The 16,652-nt window shown below is 38.5% G+C and overlaps 1 protein-coding gene across 4 annotated transcripts in view; it reads right to left on the minus strand.

Annotated features, from left to right (window-relative positions):
- USP32 (ubiquitin specific peptidase 32) overlaps positions 1-16,358 on the minus strand; it is a 333,441-nt gene extending 317,083 nt beyond the window's left edge. For 2 of the 4 annotated variants that reach the window (XM_037809640.1, XM_037809642.1), the window contains exon 1: positions 15,072-15,213. In XM_037809640.1, coding sequence (XP_037665568.1) covers positions 15,072-15,129 — 58 coding nt within the window. In that variant the 5' untranslated portion in view covers positions 15,130-15,213. Of the gene's footprint in view, positions 1-10,034; positions 10,288-15,071; positions 15,214-15,544; positions 15,702-16,332 lie in introns of those variants that run through there. The other 2 variants (XM_037809643.1, XM_037809641.1) reach the window with 2 other exon arrangements.
- Positions 16,359-16,652: the final 294 nt, after the last annotated feature.

Genomic DNA, 16,652 nt, shown 5'->3' on the forward strand with positions numbered 1-16,652 from the left:
GAAAAAAAATAAAGTTTCAGTGGCTGAGAGATTTCAAATGGGGTCAAGAGATCACTCTGGTGGACATTCTTATGCACTACAAAGATAACACTTTTTAGGTTTTATCGTATTGGAATAGCTAGAAGTAAATACCTGAAACTACCAAACTCCAACCCAGTAGCCTTGACTCTGGAAGACAACTGTGTAACAATGTAGATTACAAGGGGAACAGTATGATTGTGAAAACCTTGTGGATTGCACTCCCTTTATCCAGTGTATGGATGGATGAGTAGATAAATGGGGACAAAAACTAAATGAAAAATAGGGAGGGATAGGAGGGGGGAATGATTTGGGTGTTCTTTTTTCTTTTATTTTTTATTCTGATTCTGATTCTTTCTGGTATAAGGAAAATGTTCAAAAATAGATTGGGGTGATGAATGTACAACTATATGATGGTACTGTGAACAGTTGATTGTACACCATGGATGACTGTACGGTATGTGAATATATCTCAATAAAACTGAATTTTAAAATTAAAAAAAACTATTAGGAGATAATTGTGGAGGAATTAATAAATGTGATAACTTTAAAAAGCTGAAATATCCACCAGTTGTATTTTCACTTGCAAAGGGAAATGCATAAACATCTACTATATTCCAGATGTAGGGATTCAGGATACTAAAATAAAGAGGAAACATCTATCCTTTCAGCTAAGCTTATCCCTGTCAGGATTACAAGAGGCATTAGTAAAGTGTTGTATGCATTTTCAAATCCTTGAACTGACACAAATACAAAAGATGTGCTAAATTCCACTGCAACCTACAATCATCTATCTTCTAACAAATTCTTCTAACACACATAAAACTGCCAGGCAGTGTAGTTCTTTTAAACTTGTAATTGTAACATTCATTCACATTTCTATTAACTTGCAAATTGGGAGTGTGAGATAAGAGCCATACGTTACTTAAACATTTGGAAAAAGACATGGAAATTAAAGTAAAAAGTGGATGTTAAAAAGATATAACTATTGATTAAGAAAAGTAACAAAACACAATTATATAAAGACACCAATTACTCAACCATATGGTTCTCTCTATCAGCAAGCATATGATAAACACCTAGTAGGTGCTAAAGACAGTATTAAGTGGTTTAAAAAAAAAAAACAGTCCATTCTCTCAATACGTTTGCAATCTAGTGGGGATGCTAAATTAATACACACAAAATGACCCTATATGTATGTAAAAATATTCAAATAGAGTCACAGACATTCAGAGAATATAAATAAGCATCGGACAGTCCAAGAAAGTTTCAAAAAAGAAGGTACGATTTAGGTAAAGTCTAGAAGGATGGATAGAACCAAATGAGAATAAACCCTTCATAATCTAGCCTCATCTTCCCTTTTCAGCACCTTGTAAATATAAAAGTATCACAATAGATGAAGACAGAGAAAAAGTCTCTCCAGACAAAAGAAATCACAGAAATATGAAGTGAAGACAGCAAACCAATTAGCCCCCAGTGCATACTGTGGAAAAGAGGTACTTAAAATATTAAGTATGAGTACATATCAAATTAAATAAATTACAAGGGAAAAGGGGTTCCAAAAATTGCATGGAATTTTGACCTGACTTTTCCAAGTCCCCCATTCACATCAGCAAAGTATTCACTGTTTAAGAGAAATGTGTCTCAGAACCAACCAAGTTTAAAGCTCACCTGTAAAAAGTGGACACCTATGTTTAACTAGAGGTGCTAATTGTAACACAAATAAGAAATCTACTAGTCCTTGCATATAAAGTTATGTTGCCTTTTTCCTTCATATTTGCTTGCTATGTGGTTTCAGATAATTTTGGTTTAGAGCTAGGAGGCATTATTTATAATCTAAATTTTAAATGTTTACATTCTGGAACATTTGAATATTTGCATGAATGACATGAAATGTAAGTAATTTACCCTATAAAAATACAACTTACCAGAATGTTGTTTCTAGTTTTATTCTATCTGCTTTCTCCTTTATTCACACAACATTAAGTTGGCCTATTCATTCAATCAACATCTTAATAAGCCCCTGACAGGTACCTTCTAGCCCCAGTGTCCTTATTCTCAAGGAATTCAAAACTCACATAAAGTAGAGGGGACAGCCAATTAAACTAACAGCTGAAATGCAGTGGGATACCTATTAAATAAGTTTGTAAAAAGGAAGGGGGAGGGAAAGCAGGCACAATGTCAGGGAAGGCTTCTGAGACAACTTGATGCATGAACTGAGTCTTGATGAATGAGGATCTGATGAGACAGGTAGTTCAAAGGGGAAAGATGCATTTCAATTCACTGATGAGTATGTACTTTACACCAGCTTCTGGAAATGAAAATAATACACTGGCCCTACTTTCAAGACACTAGTAATCCTATTAGGAATTTGCTTCAGAGAAGATGCTTAAAATTTTATCTTAAAAAATAAGTTCCTAAATCCTTCAGAGTGCTCCTATGCCAGCTACGTCCCAAAACCCAGAGGCAAAAGCCTCTTCAAGAACATCAGCTAGATGTGTCCCCTTTGCTCATAAAGTTGACACCCCTTTTCAACATGAACAGGTTAGGGTGGTCATTGCCTAGACATCCCTGAAGAATGGGAAAGTGATTAAACTAGAGGAAGGGGTAGCAACAAACAAGATGGAATTTAACCAAGGGATATGAATACTGAATCTTTATATAATTTTTTTTCTTAGTTGCTAGGGTATTAGGAAAGAATTCAAATGGTGGAACTGTAGCCCATAGCATCCTTTGAAATCTGTTCTATAGCTATTTATTAAATGGTATTTGAAAGCTTTACCCTTTTGTATATATGTTATATTTCACAATAAGGAAATAAATGAAACTATGGTACTATAACTCATAATTACTTTGGAAATTTCCTATATATCTACCTGTTGAATCATATTTTGAAATATATTACCTTTTTGTATATATGTTATATTTCATAATAAGGAAATAAACTGAAACTGTGGAATTGTAACATATAATATTCTTTGAAGTTTGCTCTCTACTTGTTAAATTGCACTTGGAAAGTTGTCACTTTTATGTATACATGTTATATTGTACAATTTAAAAAATTATTTAAAAAAAAAGTTCCCCAAGCACAAAAAGTAAAAACTGTAAGATTTTATTTATATGAAGTTCAAAAATAAGCAGAACTATTTTTTTTAAATAGGAAAAACTAATCCATGACGTAGAAGTTCAGAACAGTGGTTACCTTTGAGGGACAGTATTGACTAGGAAGGTACAGGAGAAACCCTGCTGGGGTGCTGGAAATGTTCTGTATCTTTATTTGCATGATAGGTACTTGGATGCACAGCCAAAAATTCATCAAGATGACATTAAGATTTGTGCAATAGACTGTAAGGTACATCTCAATAAGTTTTATATATATATATATGTATGTGTGTGTGTGTGTGTGTGTGTGTGTGTGTAAAATAAACCCTTCATATTCACATTCAAAAACAAAAATTAATTCCCTCTCATTTCCTGACTTGAAAAAAGCAAGAGCGGTGGTGGTGGTGGTGGTGGAGAGGAGTATTCCAAGATCCAGATGGCAGCATATGCAAAGACAAAGTGTTCAGGCAATGACCAAATCACAGACACCCAGGTTTGCCAAACTAAAAAGACTGACTTCACACCACAGGTTATGGGTACCTCCAAAGAAGGAGTAAAATGACTAAATATGCATTTCAGAATGATCACTCTGGTGGAAATACCAAGAATGGACTGGAGGGGTGGGAAACTAACAGTCCAGGAGACAGTTGCAGTCCTTTTCCTAAGGCAGTGACTGTGAAAATGGAGAAGAAATGGATACAAGAAAATAAGAAGGTAGCACTGAAGGGACACTGTGAATAACCAAATGTGAACAAACAAAAAGAGGGGAGAGTCTTAAATGATGACCAAGTTTCTATCTTGGGACCATGGGTGAATCACAAAAACAAATATCTAAGCAAATCTGTGGAAAATGAAGTTGCATTTAGTTTTACACTCTACTAATATAAAAAATATGCTCCATTCAAAATGGAACATTTTTCTATGAGACTTTATTTACTGCCAAGCATTCACTCAGTTGCTGTCCTATTCCTTTCATTATTTATATATATTTGCTTGGCCATCTTCAACTTCAATTTGAATCTCAAAGGTAGCAGTGACACAACAATATAAAATGTTTCCACCATTAGATAACAGCTCCTTACTACACCTCTAAGCCTATAAAAGAATAAGCCTTTTTTTCTTTCCCATAATCCACTGTAAAGAGGTATTTTCTAGTCAGCATCTCTGACAAAGAGTAATTCTGTCTATAAAACTCTTCACTTATAGATGCTTGTATAAACTAAAGAGTGTTTAAACCAAGTGTATTAATCAAAACCTGTGATGATCTGGAGGTTTTATGGACCCCAGAAAAGAGCAAGTTCTTAAAGCTAATCCATTCCTGTGGGTGTAGACCTATCATGGGTGGGAACTTTGATTATGTTATTTCACTTGAGGCATGCTCCAGGTGAGTCCTGAAACCTTCTTTTATAGGAGGATGAGAAACAGACAGAAAGACACAGAAATAGAGAGGATGCTACTGAAGTCAAAAGCTGGAAGCAATGAAACCCAGAAAAGAAGGGAGAGACTAGCAGAAGCCATGTGCCTTACCATCTGACTGAAGAGTCCAAGATCCCTGCCAGCCAGTCTTCGCGGAAAAAGCATTGCCTGTTGATGCCTCAATTTGGACATTTTCACAGCCTCAGAACTGTAAGCTTGTAAGTTAATAAATCCCCATTGTAAAAGCCAGTCCATTTCTGGTATATTGTATTCTGACGGCTTCAGCGAACTAAAAAAAACCATTACAAGCCTACCCATGGCTTCCTACCACAGCTACTGACCAATAGATTCCAAAACTATGTATAAAACAGAGTCAAAAATTATATAATCACATGATTAATACAACTATCCATTTTTAAAGCAAAAGGTAAATTTAAAAAAAGTTTATGTATAAAATGTTAAGCCTCAAGGTACACACACACACACACATACATCCTGTACTAAGTTTCCTCTCAAAGTTCAATCTGGTTTTGAGAAAAGACTGCTTTGATACACCAATAACTCATTCAACTCATTCAACAAATATTTATTGAGTAGCTAATATACGCTAGGTTCTGTGCAAGTGCTGGGGATACAGCAGTAAACAAAACAGAAATGCCCAACCCTCAGAGTTTTATAGTCTAGTAGTACATGATCATGAAAACTGCATTCTAGGGCACCACCACCACCAACTCCACCTCAGTCTCTAGCTAATTACTGCAATGAATCTGTCCCGAGGCTTAAATCAGGACCCACATGACCAGGATCAAGCACAGGGATTAAAAAGGAACTTTCAGAATAATTACTTGAGGAAAAAAAAAAAAGAAGCTTTAAGAAACAATAGAGTAGAAAGAAAGAGCAGAGATGTAGGAATTATTTCAATTTATAAGTCTAATTATGTAAACACTGAACAATGATCCAACCAAAATTTATTTATATACACACACAGGATGAGAGAATGGGAAGATGGGAGGAGTACATGTGTTTGTTTGGGAGGCCAGTGGCAGTGTAAAAAGAACTTAATCCTCATCTTCAATAGCAGGAAGTCAATAAATATGCCTTAAATGGGAAAAAAAAGGCAATATAAGCATGTTATTTTAAGATATGAAGATAATAAAAGACCAAATGAATAAATTTATAGTGTTGAAAGTATTGGCCTTTAAATAGAGAAAAATTAGGAGGAGGAAGGAGGAAGAGGAGTTTGTTTCTCATAACAAAACCTGAAGCCATTTGCTTCTAAACTATGTGCATCGATCACTTTGATTAAAAATAAAAACTAAGACTAAAATAAGAAGGAAAAAAGCATTAGCCAGGGAGTGTAAGAGAAAAAGAATCTAAGACCAAAAAAAGAGCTAAAAGTACTCACAAAATTTAGTTTAAAATCACTCATCTCATTTAAAACCAATGAGAGACCTTTGTTGATGTGAATTTTTTTTCTCAGCTTCCAAAGCAATGCTGTACACACTAAGCAAATAAGTTTGCAACTCTAACTTCACATGGCAGCAGGATGCTTGCCACCATGAACAAAAACCATATGAAGGTCATTATATAAAAATAAATCATTTCATGAACAAATTATTAAATTTTATATATTAAAAGAAGACATTCTCAAGTGTTCATAAATGCAATACTTAGTATCAATGACTACTCAGGAGTTTACATTATTAGATTATCCAAGTATTTGCACTAAAGAGACAAAATAATATATTGCATTTAAAGTTGTTACATTTTTAAACTATCACCCAAAACTTCTAACACAAACTTTTCAAAGTTGCTGAAAGGAAAAGAAATTTTGCGATGAAATTACTGCTTAATATTTTCAATCTCTCGCAGCATCCATTCTATACCCCATTATCCGCATCCCCGTCCTTGCAAACATTAAGTAAGTCCGTCACATCTCTCCATCAGGTGAAAGTAGTTTTCTTTCATTTATACATTTACCCAGCAATCCAATATTTATTGAGCACTTCAGAGACACCAGACACTGCACATATCCTGGCACTGGGGATTCAGCAACGCACCTGACAATAAACATGATAATTACCTATTACGATAAAGGATACAAATGAACGATTCAGAATAGTGCAACAGTGACAGATGATTACTTCATATAAGGTGATAAGGGATGGCCTGTCTGAGGCCATCTGAGCTGGGACCTCAAGAATGAGAATAAATCAGACCCGTAAAAATTTGTAAATAGCCTCTCCAGGCTGAGACAGAGCAGTGAATGCAAAAGCCCACAGCCAGAAAAACTATTTCAAGAACAAAAAGAAGGCAAGAGGAAAAGTACAATGAAAGAGGTTGGAGTTTTAAGCAGGGGCCATTATAAAGACAACATATTTTATTCTAAAGTAAATACAGAATTTTAAGGAAAGGAGTGACAAGATCTGATTTGCACTTTAAGATTACACTGGCTGCCACGTGAAACTAGAAAACCACTGCATGGAGCCTTGGCAAGAGATGATGGCAACAAAGATGAACAGAAGTCAACAGACTGGACTGGATATGGAACTAACAGAACTTGGTCACAGATTCAAACTGGGTGATAAGGAGTTAGGTGAGATGGTGAGAGAAAGGGAGGAATTGAGGATGTGTCTAGATTTTTGGCTTTAGCAACTGGATGGAATAGTGGTGCCATTTACCATACAGGAAAGACTAAGAAAGTCTTTGACAGAAGGTTCTTTTAATAAGAAATCTCTCCAGATCCCTTTACAAGGAAAAAATCATTACTAAAAGACAAGAAACCACAGCAACATGACCACAGACACAGGGAACTGGTGGTTTGATGGGTTGAGCCCTCTACCGTAGGTTTTACCCTTGGAAAGACGGTTGCTGCAAAGGACAGGCTAGGCCTCCCTATAATTGTGCTTAAGAGCCTCCTCCCGAATGCCTCTTTGTTGCTCAGATGTGGCCCTCTCTCTCTAGCTAAGCCAACTTGAAAGGTGAAATCACTGCCCTCCCCCCTACGTGGCATCAGACACCCAGGGGAGTGAATCTCCCTGGCAACGTGGAATATGACTCCCGGGGAGGAATGTAGACCTGGCATCGTGGGACGGAGAACATCTTCTTGACCAAAAGGGAGATGTGAAAGGAAATGAAAGAAGCTTCAGTGGCAGAGAGATTCCAAAAGGAGCCGAGAGGTCACTCTGGTGGGCACTCTAATGCACAATTTAGACAACCCTTTTTAGGTTCTGAAGAATTGGGGTAGCTGGTGGTGGATACCTGAAACTATCAAACTACAACCCAGAACCCATGAATCTCGAAGACAATTGTATAAAAATGTAGCTTATGAGGAGTGACAATGGGATTGGGAAAGCCATAAGGACCACACTCCACTTTGTCTAGTTTATGTATGGATGAGTAGAAAAATAGGGGAAGGAAACAAACAAACAAACAGACAAAGGTACCCAGTGTTCTTTTTTACTTCAATTGCTCTTTTTCACTTTAATTATTATTCTTATTATTTTTGTGTGTGTGCTAATGAAATGAAGGTGTCAGGGATTGATTTAGGTGATGAATGTACAACTATGTAATGGTACTGTGAACAATCGAATGTACGATTTGTTTTGTATGACTGCATGGTATGTGAATATATCTCAATAAAATGAAGATTAAAAAAAAAAAAAGAAAAGAAACCATAGCAAACTTTAAAAGGCTTTTTATGCAGGGGTAAGATGCTGAGACAATGTAACTTCTTTTTGGAGAAGAAAAGAGAAGCTGGAGAACTTCCTCTGTAAAACCTCATTTTAGCACAGTTTTGCTTTCAGTGCAGTTCAGTATCAAGCACTCCAAGAACCATGTTGCAAAATATCAGTATCCCTCAACCTTCTTCACAAGATAGCAACAAATCTGGATTTCCTGAAAATAAAGAGAGCGTTAGGTTAATGAGTATTAAATCCTTAATAAAGAAGGGTGTTAAAGGAAAGCCTTGAATACTAGCCATCTTTGAATAGCTAGATCTCTGACTATGAATAACAGTAAATAACTAAAAAGCTAGTTTTACCAAGCTTTTGTTTACATAATTAACTATCTCGGATCTCCAAGACCTCTTTCTTTATTAGATGAGAAGAACAAGAGAACGCTGGTATGCAGAAAGAGATGGAATGGCTCAATTTAAACACAAATATCATGAATTCCAAAAGCAGAAGCATAAATAATGACAAGCCCTGAAAAGACATGCTTCCTAGATACAATATGAAAAGAACTGTCAGTCCCCATCTCAGCCTTTTCAGTACCACTACCAAACTACCATCTTTTAACTCATAAATAAATTCCTTCACCACTCTAGCTGTTAAACATTAAAGCTTCTAATCCAAACTCTCAGCATTGATAGCCAGTGCTCAAAAAAAACAGCAGACTTTCTATAGTCGCGGCACAAATAACCATCACTTCCCCAACTTTTTCTGTGACATAACTATCATATAATCAAGGGCCAAAAACCTTCTCTTTCTCCTCCTGAGAAAACACCTGTCTCTGTTGATCACCACATTCCCAACTCTCAGTTACTTACACATCTTTCTGGAAGGCAACCCTGAGTGCTGTCTCTGTGAGGTCTCACTATCCAAGCCTAAAGAGAGACAATGAACAAGAAAAAACAACAACAGCTGTCCAGCTTGGTAAATGGGGAGATCACTGACCATCAAGTGATGTCACCTCATTTTTTTTATCCCCCAAAATCCAGCGTTCATCAGTGGTATATTTATGTCCTCTTTGTTAGTCACTTTGCCATTGACACGTGAAAGACATGAACTGGAAAGGATGAAGAAGAGCACTTTAGTAACTACTTAGATGACTACATACAATCAGACTAATATAAAACTGTCTTGTTTTTCCCTTTACGTATAATAAAGAGTAGCTAGGTATACTTGCAAAAGGCTTAACAAGAACCTACCTTTCCTCACTAAAGCTAGAGGTCACTGGTGAATTTAACAAATTCAGATAAAGGCAAATAAGAGCTTTAATAAGGGAGAACACAGCATCTCAAAAAATACCCTGACTATGAGACTGAGTTTTCATTACAGAATCATATTATGCTAAAGCAGCTAACATCATGTCATAGACAGTACAATATTAACAAAGTTTTAATACTATAAAACTTGGTGAACAAAATCTTGGTTGAGTCATAAAGGTTTCAGAACATCTTAGGGTTGGTAGATAAGCAAAATAAAAAGTGCTGGAATCTTCAACTACTGCAGACACAGCAAACTATAAGTAACTAGGTAAATTAAATTCCTTCACATACAGTTTTTGAGTGAAATGAGCACAAGTGCTAGGGGCATATAGTGATGTCATTACAGGTATAGATTATGGAGTCTGAATTAAAAAGCCAGTTCTACTACTTACGAGCTGCACGACTAGCTTAGATATCTCTTTCTCCACAAAAACTATTACAGTCCCAAGAGATTCCTATAAATTCAAGGTGTTGAAGAGTTATCTGTGGTACAAAGAAGTACACATACCTTGACATTTGAGGACATGCATCCAGTAGCATTAAAAGATGACAAAGTAGTAGAGTTGGTTTCAAAAAAACAAAAACAGAAATTTATTCTCCCCCAGTTCTGGATGCTTGAGGTCTGAAATCAAGGTGGCAGCAACGCTGGTTCCTTCCAGGTGCTTGGAAAGAAAATCCAGTCATTGCCTCTTTTAGCTTCCAGTGATTGCCGGCAATCCTTCGGGTTCCTTGGCTTGTAGCTGCATCACTCCAGTCTCTGCCTGCATGTTCACATGGCATTTTACTCTAGCTGCCTGTCTGTGTCCAAATTTCCCTCTTTTTAATAAGAACAACAGTCCTTGGATTTGTGGCCTGCCCTAATCCAGTATGCCCTCATCTTAAGTAATTGTATCTGCAAAGACCCTATTCCAGAAAAGGTCAAAAGTCACAGATATCTGGGGTTAAGACTGCAACATCTTTTGGTGGGACCCAATTCAATCCACCACAGGGAGTAAAGAAATAATACATGTCAATTGTCTGGTTCAGAGTAAACGTAGAGCTGGCTTTTTAAATTAACTTCTCTAAGCCTCAGTATTCTATTCCATATATCAGTAGTACCTACACCTCAGATTTTTGTGTAGATTAAAAGAAATAATTCACATAATAGGACTTAAAACATTATGACAGAGTAAAAATTAATTATTGGCTATTACAGAATTATTAGGCACTGGAGATATGATAACAAAACATGGTCCTTAGAGATTTTACAATTTAGCAGATTACAGATTCACCAAGAAGCTTAAATAGACTTCATCTGTTTCTCTAAAAGGCTGTTATAGATTCATGGGCTTCCCATGAATTCAAGGTAACTACATGTTATACCCTGGCATTTAAGGACACACATGTAACAGCAAGCAATAAGATGGGAATCAAAGGCCTAAAGATTGGAATGAAGAACTAAAAAATAATACATAGTAAATATCAAAACTTTTTAAATTTGAGAGAAGGAACAATGCATCTCAATTACCCAAAATAGAATTTATCACCCCCAAAAATATGCTCCTCAGTCCCCAAGATCAAAACATGAGTCAACCTCAGTCTTTCCTCTTCACCCATCTAAAACAGGTCAACAAATTTTGTCAATTCTACCTCAGACACATCTGTACCATCCTCTATCCTCTTTGCCTTTTCATCTGGACTACTGTGCAACAGCCTCCTTGCCTCGTTTCTTTCTTCTCAATTCCTCCTTCACAGTAATAGTTATCTAAAAAGAAAATCTGATTATGTGACTTTTCCACTTAAAAACTTGCAAAGAATGGTTTCCCATACTATTTTTGGTAAAGTACAAAAAATGGAATTTGGCATTAAGCTCTTTCACATGTGGAATCTAGTCTACCTTTTTACCTTCAAATCTTTACCACTCTCTCCAGATATAAAACATCAAATATCTTCATTCCTTCCCACCCACATCAGCTCCAGGATAATCATCCTTCTAGAACACATCTTTCACTTTAACAAATCCAGGCCTTGGTACATATTGTTCCCTCTGCCTAACTCCTGCTCTTCTTTAAAAATCCAACTCAAATGCCACTTCTTCCATGAAAACTTCCAGGTCATTACACACACATACAACAGACACAAACACATATACACATTACAGCACTTCCTTCTTCAATAGCACTACAGCGCTTAATATGTTGACCATTTATAAATTTACATATACACTTTTGGAACAAATTATGTACACTGTCATACACAAAGTAAAACTATAAACAGAAGTACTAACATTTTATTTTCAGCCCCTCCCCATGAATGGTTTTGCATACTTCTTGAAGTATATACACTTCAGTGGAAATCACTGACCCAGAAAATGTGCTCCTAGGAGAGGGTCTTAGTCATCTTTGTTTCTTCAGTTCCTAACTCATAGCCAGCAGTCAATATTTACTGAATAAATGAATGTAAAAATGAACATTTGAAAACATGAATCCACAAAATATTAACTTTCTGATATGTACACTTCATCACCCAGCTACTTAGCTCAAGTGCCAAATCCTACTTAAGGGGATCAGAAGAAATTCACCCACTATATTTATAACCACAAGTTATAAGCTAAGAATGATTTTAACTCAGCCAATTCTTGCAAAAAAGCTTTATAATCCTCAGTTTCCAGAACGATGAAAGAAGCAGGAAGAAGAATTAAAGAATTAGAGGAAATTTTTAAGGTTCCTTAAAGTTCTGAAATGCTCCAAGTAGCAACTCATTTTTCACTCCATATTTTTTAAACGCTATGTTCCAAGCATTTAGAATACATTTTTAGTAATACACAAGTCACAACCTTAGACATAATAAAGAGGTGAATGAAGTAAAGAGATAAAGAACATAAATGCTAAACTTCTCAGTACCCCATGAAACACACCAGGTAGCCTTTCTTAGAAAACACATGCAGTCAAGAGTTCAAGGGAAGGCTCATTTTTGTTCTACTTAAAATATTTAAGAAAGGCAGATACAAACCAAAAATAAAAGCTACCTCTAATACAGCTCCCTAAAAAAACATTTTAAAGGCATGCTTTGAGAAAACTGTTAATGTTTATATGACTGACACACCGTATAGCTAAAATCGTATGCAAAACCAATCTTCCTAATTTCTGGAGCTTCTGAAATGTAAATGAAAAGTCAGAAGACTACTCTGTCACTTAGGTCCAGTAAGTATTATCTGTTATTAACATAACACTTCATTTCCAAGGCCTCACTTTGCAAGATAAACTGCCTGAAATGTCACAGTTATATGCGGTAATACATACTCGACTTTTTTTTTAATACTGCCTAATTATCGCTAGGCATTATTTAGTGCTCATTAATTTTAATTAAAGCCAAGAGAAGAGGTATTTCAGTAATTTATCAGGTTTGTTTTTTCACTTGTACTATGACTCACATAGCACATACTGAAATAATGCGTATTTGTCGGATCCTACTCCCCTCAATTCACCTTATACAACATAAACAAGCAGATGAAACTAATGGATGGAGTAACTATTTAGATTATTCAAGGACCCCCAAAAATTCCCTTAAAAGTTCTCACACCATTTTTAAGCCTAATAAAGAGCTTTATAAACTACTCTGTAACCTCACAAAAGAAATTCTTACAGAAGTCTGACACTTACTAAACAGAATCATGTTTATATTTAGAAATGCTATTTTATCAACTTGATTCTCTTTTTTGCTTTAATTTTCCTCTGCAGCTTAACTGTTAAAATAATAACCCATTCAAACAATAGTTACAAACAAGTTTTCAGTATTTTCCTACCTCTTCAAATGCATGTATTTTAAAACTCAACAGGCAGCCATTCATAACAAATTGAACAAAGATCTTCAGTCCAGATCAGTTTAAAATACCCAAACTATTAACTTCATTTAGACTTACAATCCAGAGGTGCAATCTTAGTTCTTTATGAGACTAAGCAGGCTGGAGTTGGATGGAAGTTTAATTTTAGAATTCCTTAATGCCAGCTACATCACTGATAGTCACACCCTCAAACTTAAGAAACTAAACACTTCTGAACCTTGAAGCTGTAAATCAGTCTGACTGATGTCCTCTTTCATGCCATGCTAGCTATTGCTTAATTGAGGCCAGACCTGTCAGGCTCCAAGAGCACCCGGGAGATGACTAGACTACTAGGGCTGGAAACACATCAAAAATTTGGAATATTTCTTATATTAAGGAAAAAAGGTTCAAGTGAGACTGTCCATAAGAACAATCATTATACTGTTCCACAGGAAAAAGACATAAAAAGCAAATGTTATTCTGACAAATCCACAAGCAATAAATCTAAATTCTGTACCAATTTTCAGGTGATGGCCCAGTGAACTTATCCTCTTCCTAGATAGGAACAAGAGCTCATTACTGAATAACCATTTTGAATACCTGTCTTCGAATCTAATTTTTATTTCATATCCTTAAATACTAAAACCATCGCCTGGAACACTGCTGGTTCGACTAAGAAACCTATTAACAGTTCATGATTAAACCCTAATCTGCTTAATATTCTTCACTTCTTACCGAGAAACACCCATTAAACGCCTAAAAGAAATACAAGCACACAGAGACACACACACTCAAATCCCAGTCATGAAAAATTAAGTCATATCCAGGCCATAAACTGTGCAATAGACACTTCCAGTGAGCATGTGCTTTAATGATCATGGACAGCGGTATCAGAGTAAGTGGTAGGGGGTTGGGGCTGTTAACAACGTACTGTACATCAGAGCCAATAAGCAGCAGGCCAGGGCTGGCAGCAAGGCCAGTCTCTAAAGGGAGCTATAACACAATATCAGAATGCTGGATTTCTGAATGCCATTTTATATGGGCTGGGGTGGAGGTAAGACTAGAATCGAATGCAATAAAAGGCTCTAGCCAACGTCTGAGATGAAACCTAAGACAAGGTCTTGTGGCAACCCCAGCTGTCCAGTCTCGTCTCACCTCAAACACAACTTAATTTCAAATCGTTCTTATCAAAGTCACCCGCTCAAAGGGTGAGCGGGTATGGTCCCCAAGAGACTGGCAAAGGCCCTCAGAAAAGGCAGACTTCCCAAGAGGAAGGGGTTTCCACTAGCAAAAAGAAGAGGGCTTTGCTGCTGCCTCCCCTCTCCCTTCCAGTCAAGCTGTTAGGTGCGAGGTTTTTATGAAGGAGTGATATGAGAAAATGGCAGTAAAGGATGAGGTGGGCTATCAGGGCTGAGGCCGCCCAAGAAAAGGGGGAAAAGAGGACTTCCCTGGACACATCCAAGATGATAACGCCACTAGAGAACACGGCCACGGGGCCCCTGCCCAAGCCTGATGCCCCTCTCTCTGGGAAAGCTTCGCCCCCTTCCATAGAGTTCTAATTCCCAAATACTGCTTCCCAACCGACCCCTCTCCCCCAGGATATTCCTTATCTCCAGTCTCCTTTCCCTTCCGCCTCAGGCGCCCCCACGCCCTCAACCTCCCCTCCCCTTCCCGGTCTACCCAGCCTCGGACCAGCCCGTCACGGGCCTCCCCGGCAGCTCGCCCAGATCCTTCCCCCCTCACCTCTCCTCAGCGCCTCCTCGTAGCTCAGGAATCCGATCCGTGACTCCTTGGCGCCCATGCTCCCCTCATCCCCTCGGCCGGGGGTCGGAGCCTGATCTCGCCCCCACCCCCCTCCCGCCTTCTCCTCGGCGTCCCTGGGCGACGGTGTCTCCGTCCCTCGACCCCCTCCTCCCCTCACACTAACAAGTGCGGCTTCGGCCCCAGCGGCTCCTCCCGGCCGCCGCCACCGCCTCCATGCCGAATCACGTGACCCCCTACCACCCCGCCCCCTTCCCCTCCCTCCTTCTCCGCCCTTCTCCTCTCTCCTCCCCTCCCCTCCCTTCCCTCCTCTCGCCTTCTTCCCTCCCCCCACCCCCCGCCCGCCAGCCCCGCCGAGGGTCACCTGACCCGAGGCCGGGGATTGTTCCGGGCCGCCTGGAGCCAAACGCTCACCCCGCCCCACGCTAACTGCTAACGGAACGCATCATCCTCACCTTTCCACCAATCTGGAGTCGCGATGCCAGGCGCCTACGCCGGCGATGAGGGAGGTGACTTCCGGGGCGCTCGAGGACCGTCTCTCCCTCCCACATGATCTGGCGCCGGACGGGCGGGGCCCAAGCAATCTACGGTTGGTCAGGTCGTGGCCGCTCTCTATGTTGATAGAGAAGAGGAATCTTAGGGAATCGAGGGATCTAAGGAATGTGGTTTGTGAGACTAAGGCGTGGACAGACGGAAGATTTCTTACGTTAAGGAAACCTTGAACTGGGAGGGAGTTGTTGAAGGAAAGGAGAATGTCAAGGATTTCCTGTGACGAATTCTTAATCCTAAAGAGGAGATCCCTAAAGAAAGTGAACATCGTAACAAAAAATGTCTTCCATTTCGCCTCTAGGTTTTCCTTTTCTATCTGCAGGCCCAATTGCTCCTTGGCCCACTTTCAGCTCTGAGCCTACCTCACGTACAGATTCTTTAGAAATTTCTCTGCAAAGGGTTTATCTTGGTTCTCTCCCAAGAGTTGCTCCCCACCGGGAATGAGGGTGGGTAACAAGATTTAGAGAGTTCTTGCTTTTAAACTCTAATTTACTTTCGTTAGTCTTCACCCTGAAAGTCACCGTATAAGTTTTCCTGGTAAGGGAACAATTTTGAAAAATAACCATTTGTATTAGACTCAACTTTTCGGTTAGATAATTCAAGGACAGCAAAATGATTTTCATTCCTGAAGCCAATAGAGTCTAATGTGTCCTGCTAGAGAAGAAAAGGTAATATTCTGTGTTTCTCTACTCACCTTTCCTGGCAGACCAGGTTAGCAGCGAGGCGTCAGTCACAGCGCTGCCCTTTCCAGTTCACTATGAGGCAGTTAATTTTAAGACCTCGGATTAGTTTCGTGAATCAGGGGTTGGGAATATGCATAAAATTTAACAGCCGTCTCCAGGCAAAACAACAGCCATCTTCAGCCTGCCGAGTTCTGAGATTACCGCATTTAACTGGGAAGTGAACCAAGAAAGGGCTCAGCTGTTTGGGGCGGAAAAGACCCTCAAGAGTTCAATTGCAATATACCTTAGGCATTATTACTGTCCTAAACAATCAGTACCTAAAGGCTACCTT

The sequence above is a fragment of the Choloepus didactylus genome, chromosome 18 (genome assembly GCF_015220235.1).
Source record: "Choloepus didactylus isolate mChoDid1 chromosome 18, mChoDid1.pri, whole genome shotgun sequence".
Taxonomy (NCBI): Eukaryota; Metazoa; Chordata; class Mammalia; order Pilosa; family Megalonychidae; genus Choloepus; species Choloepus didactylus.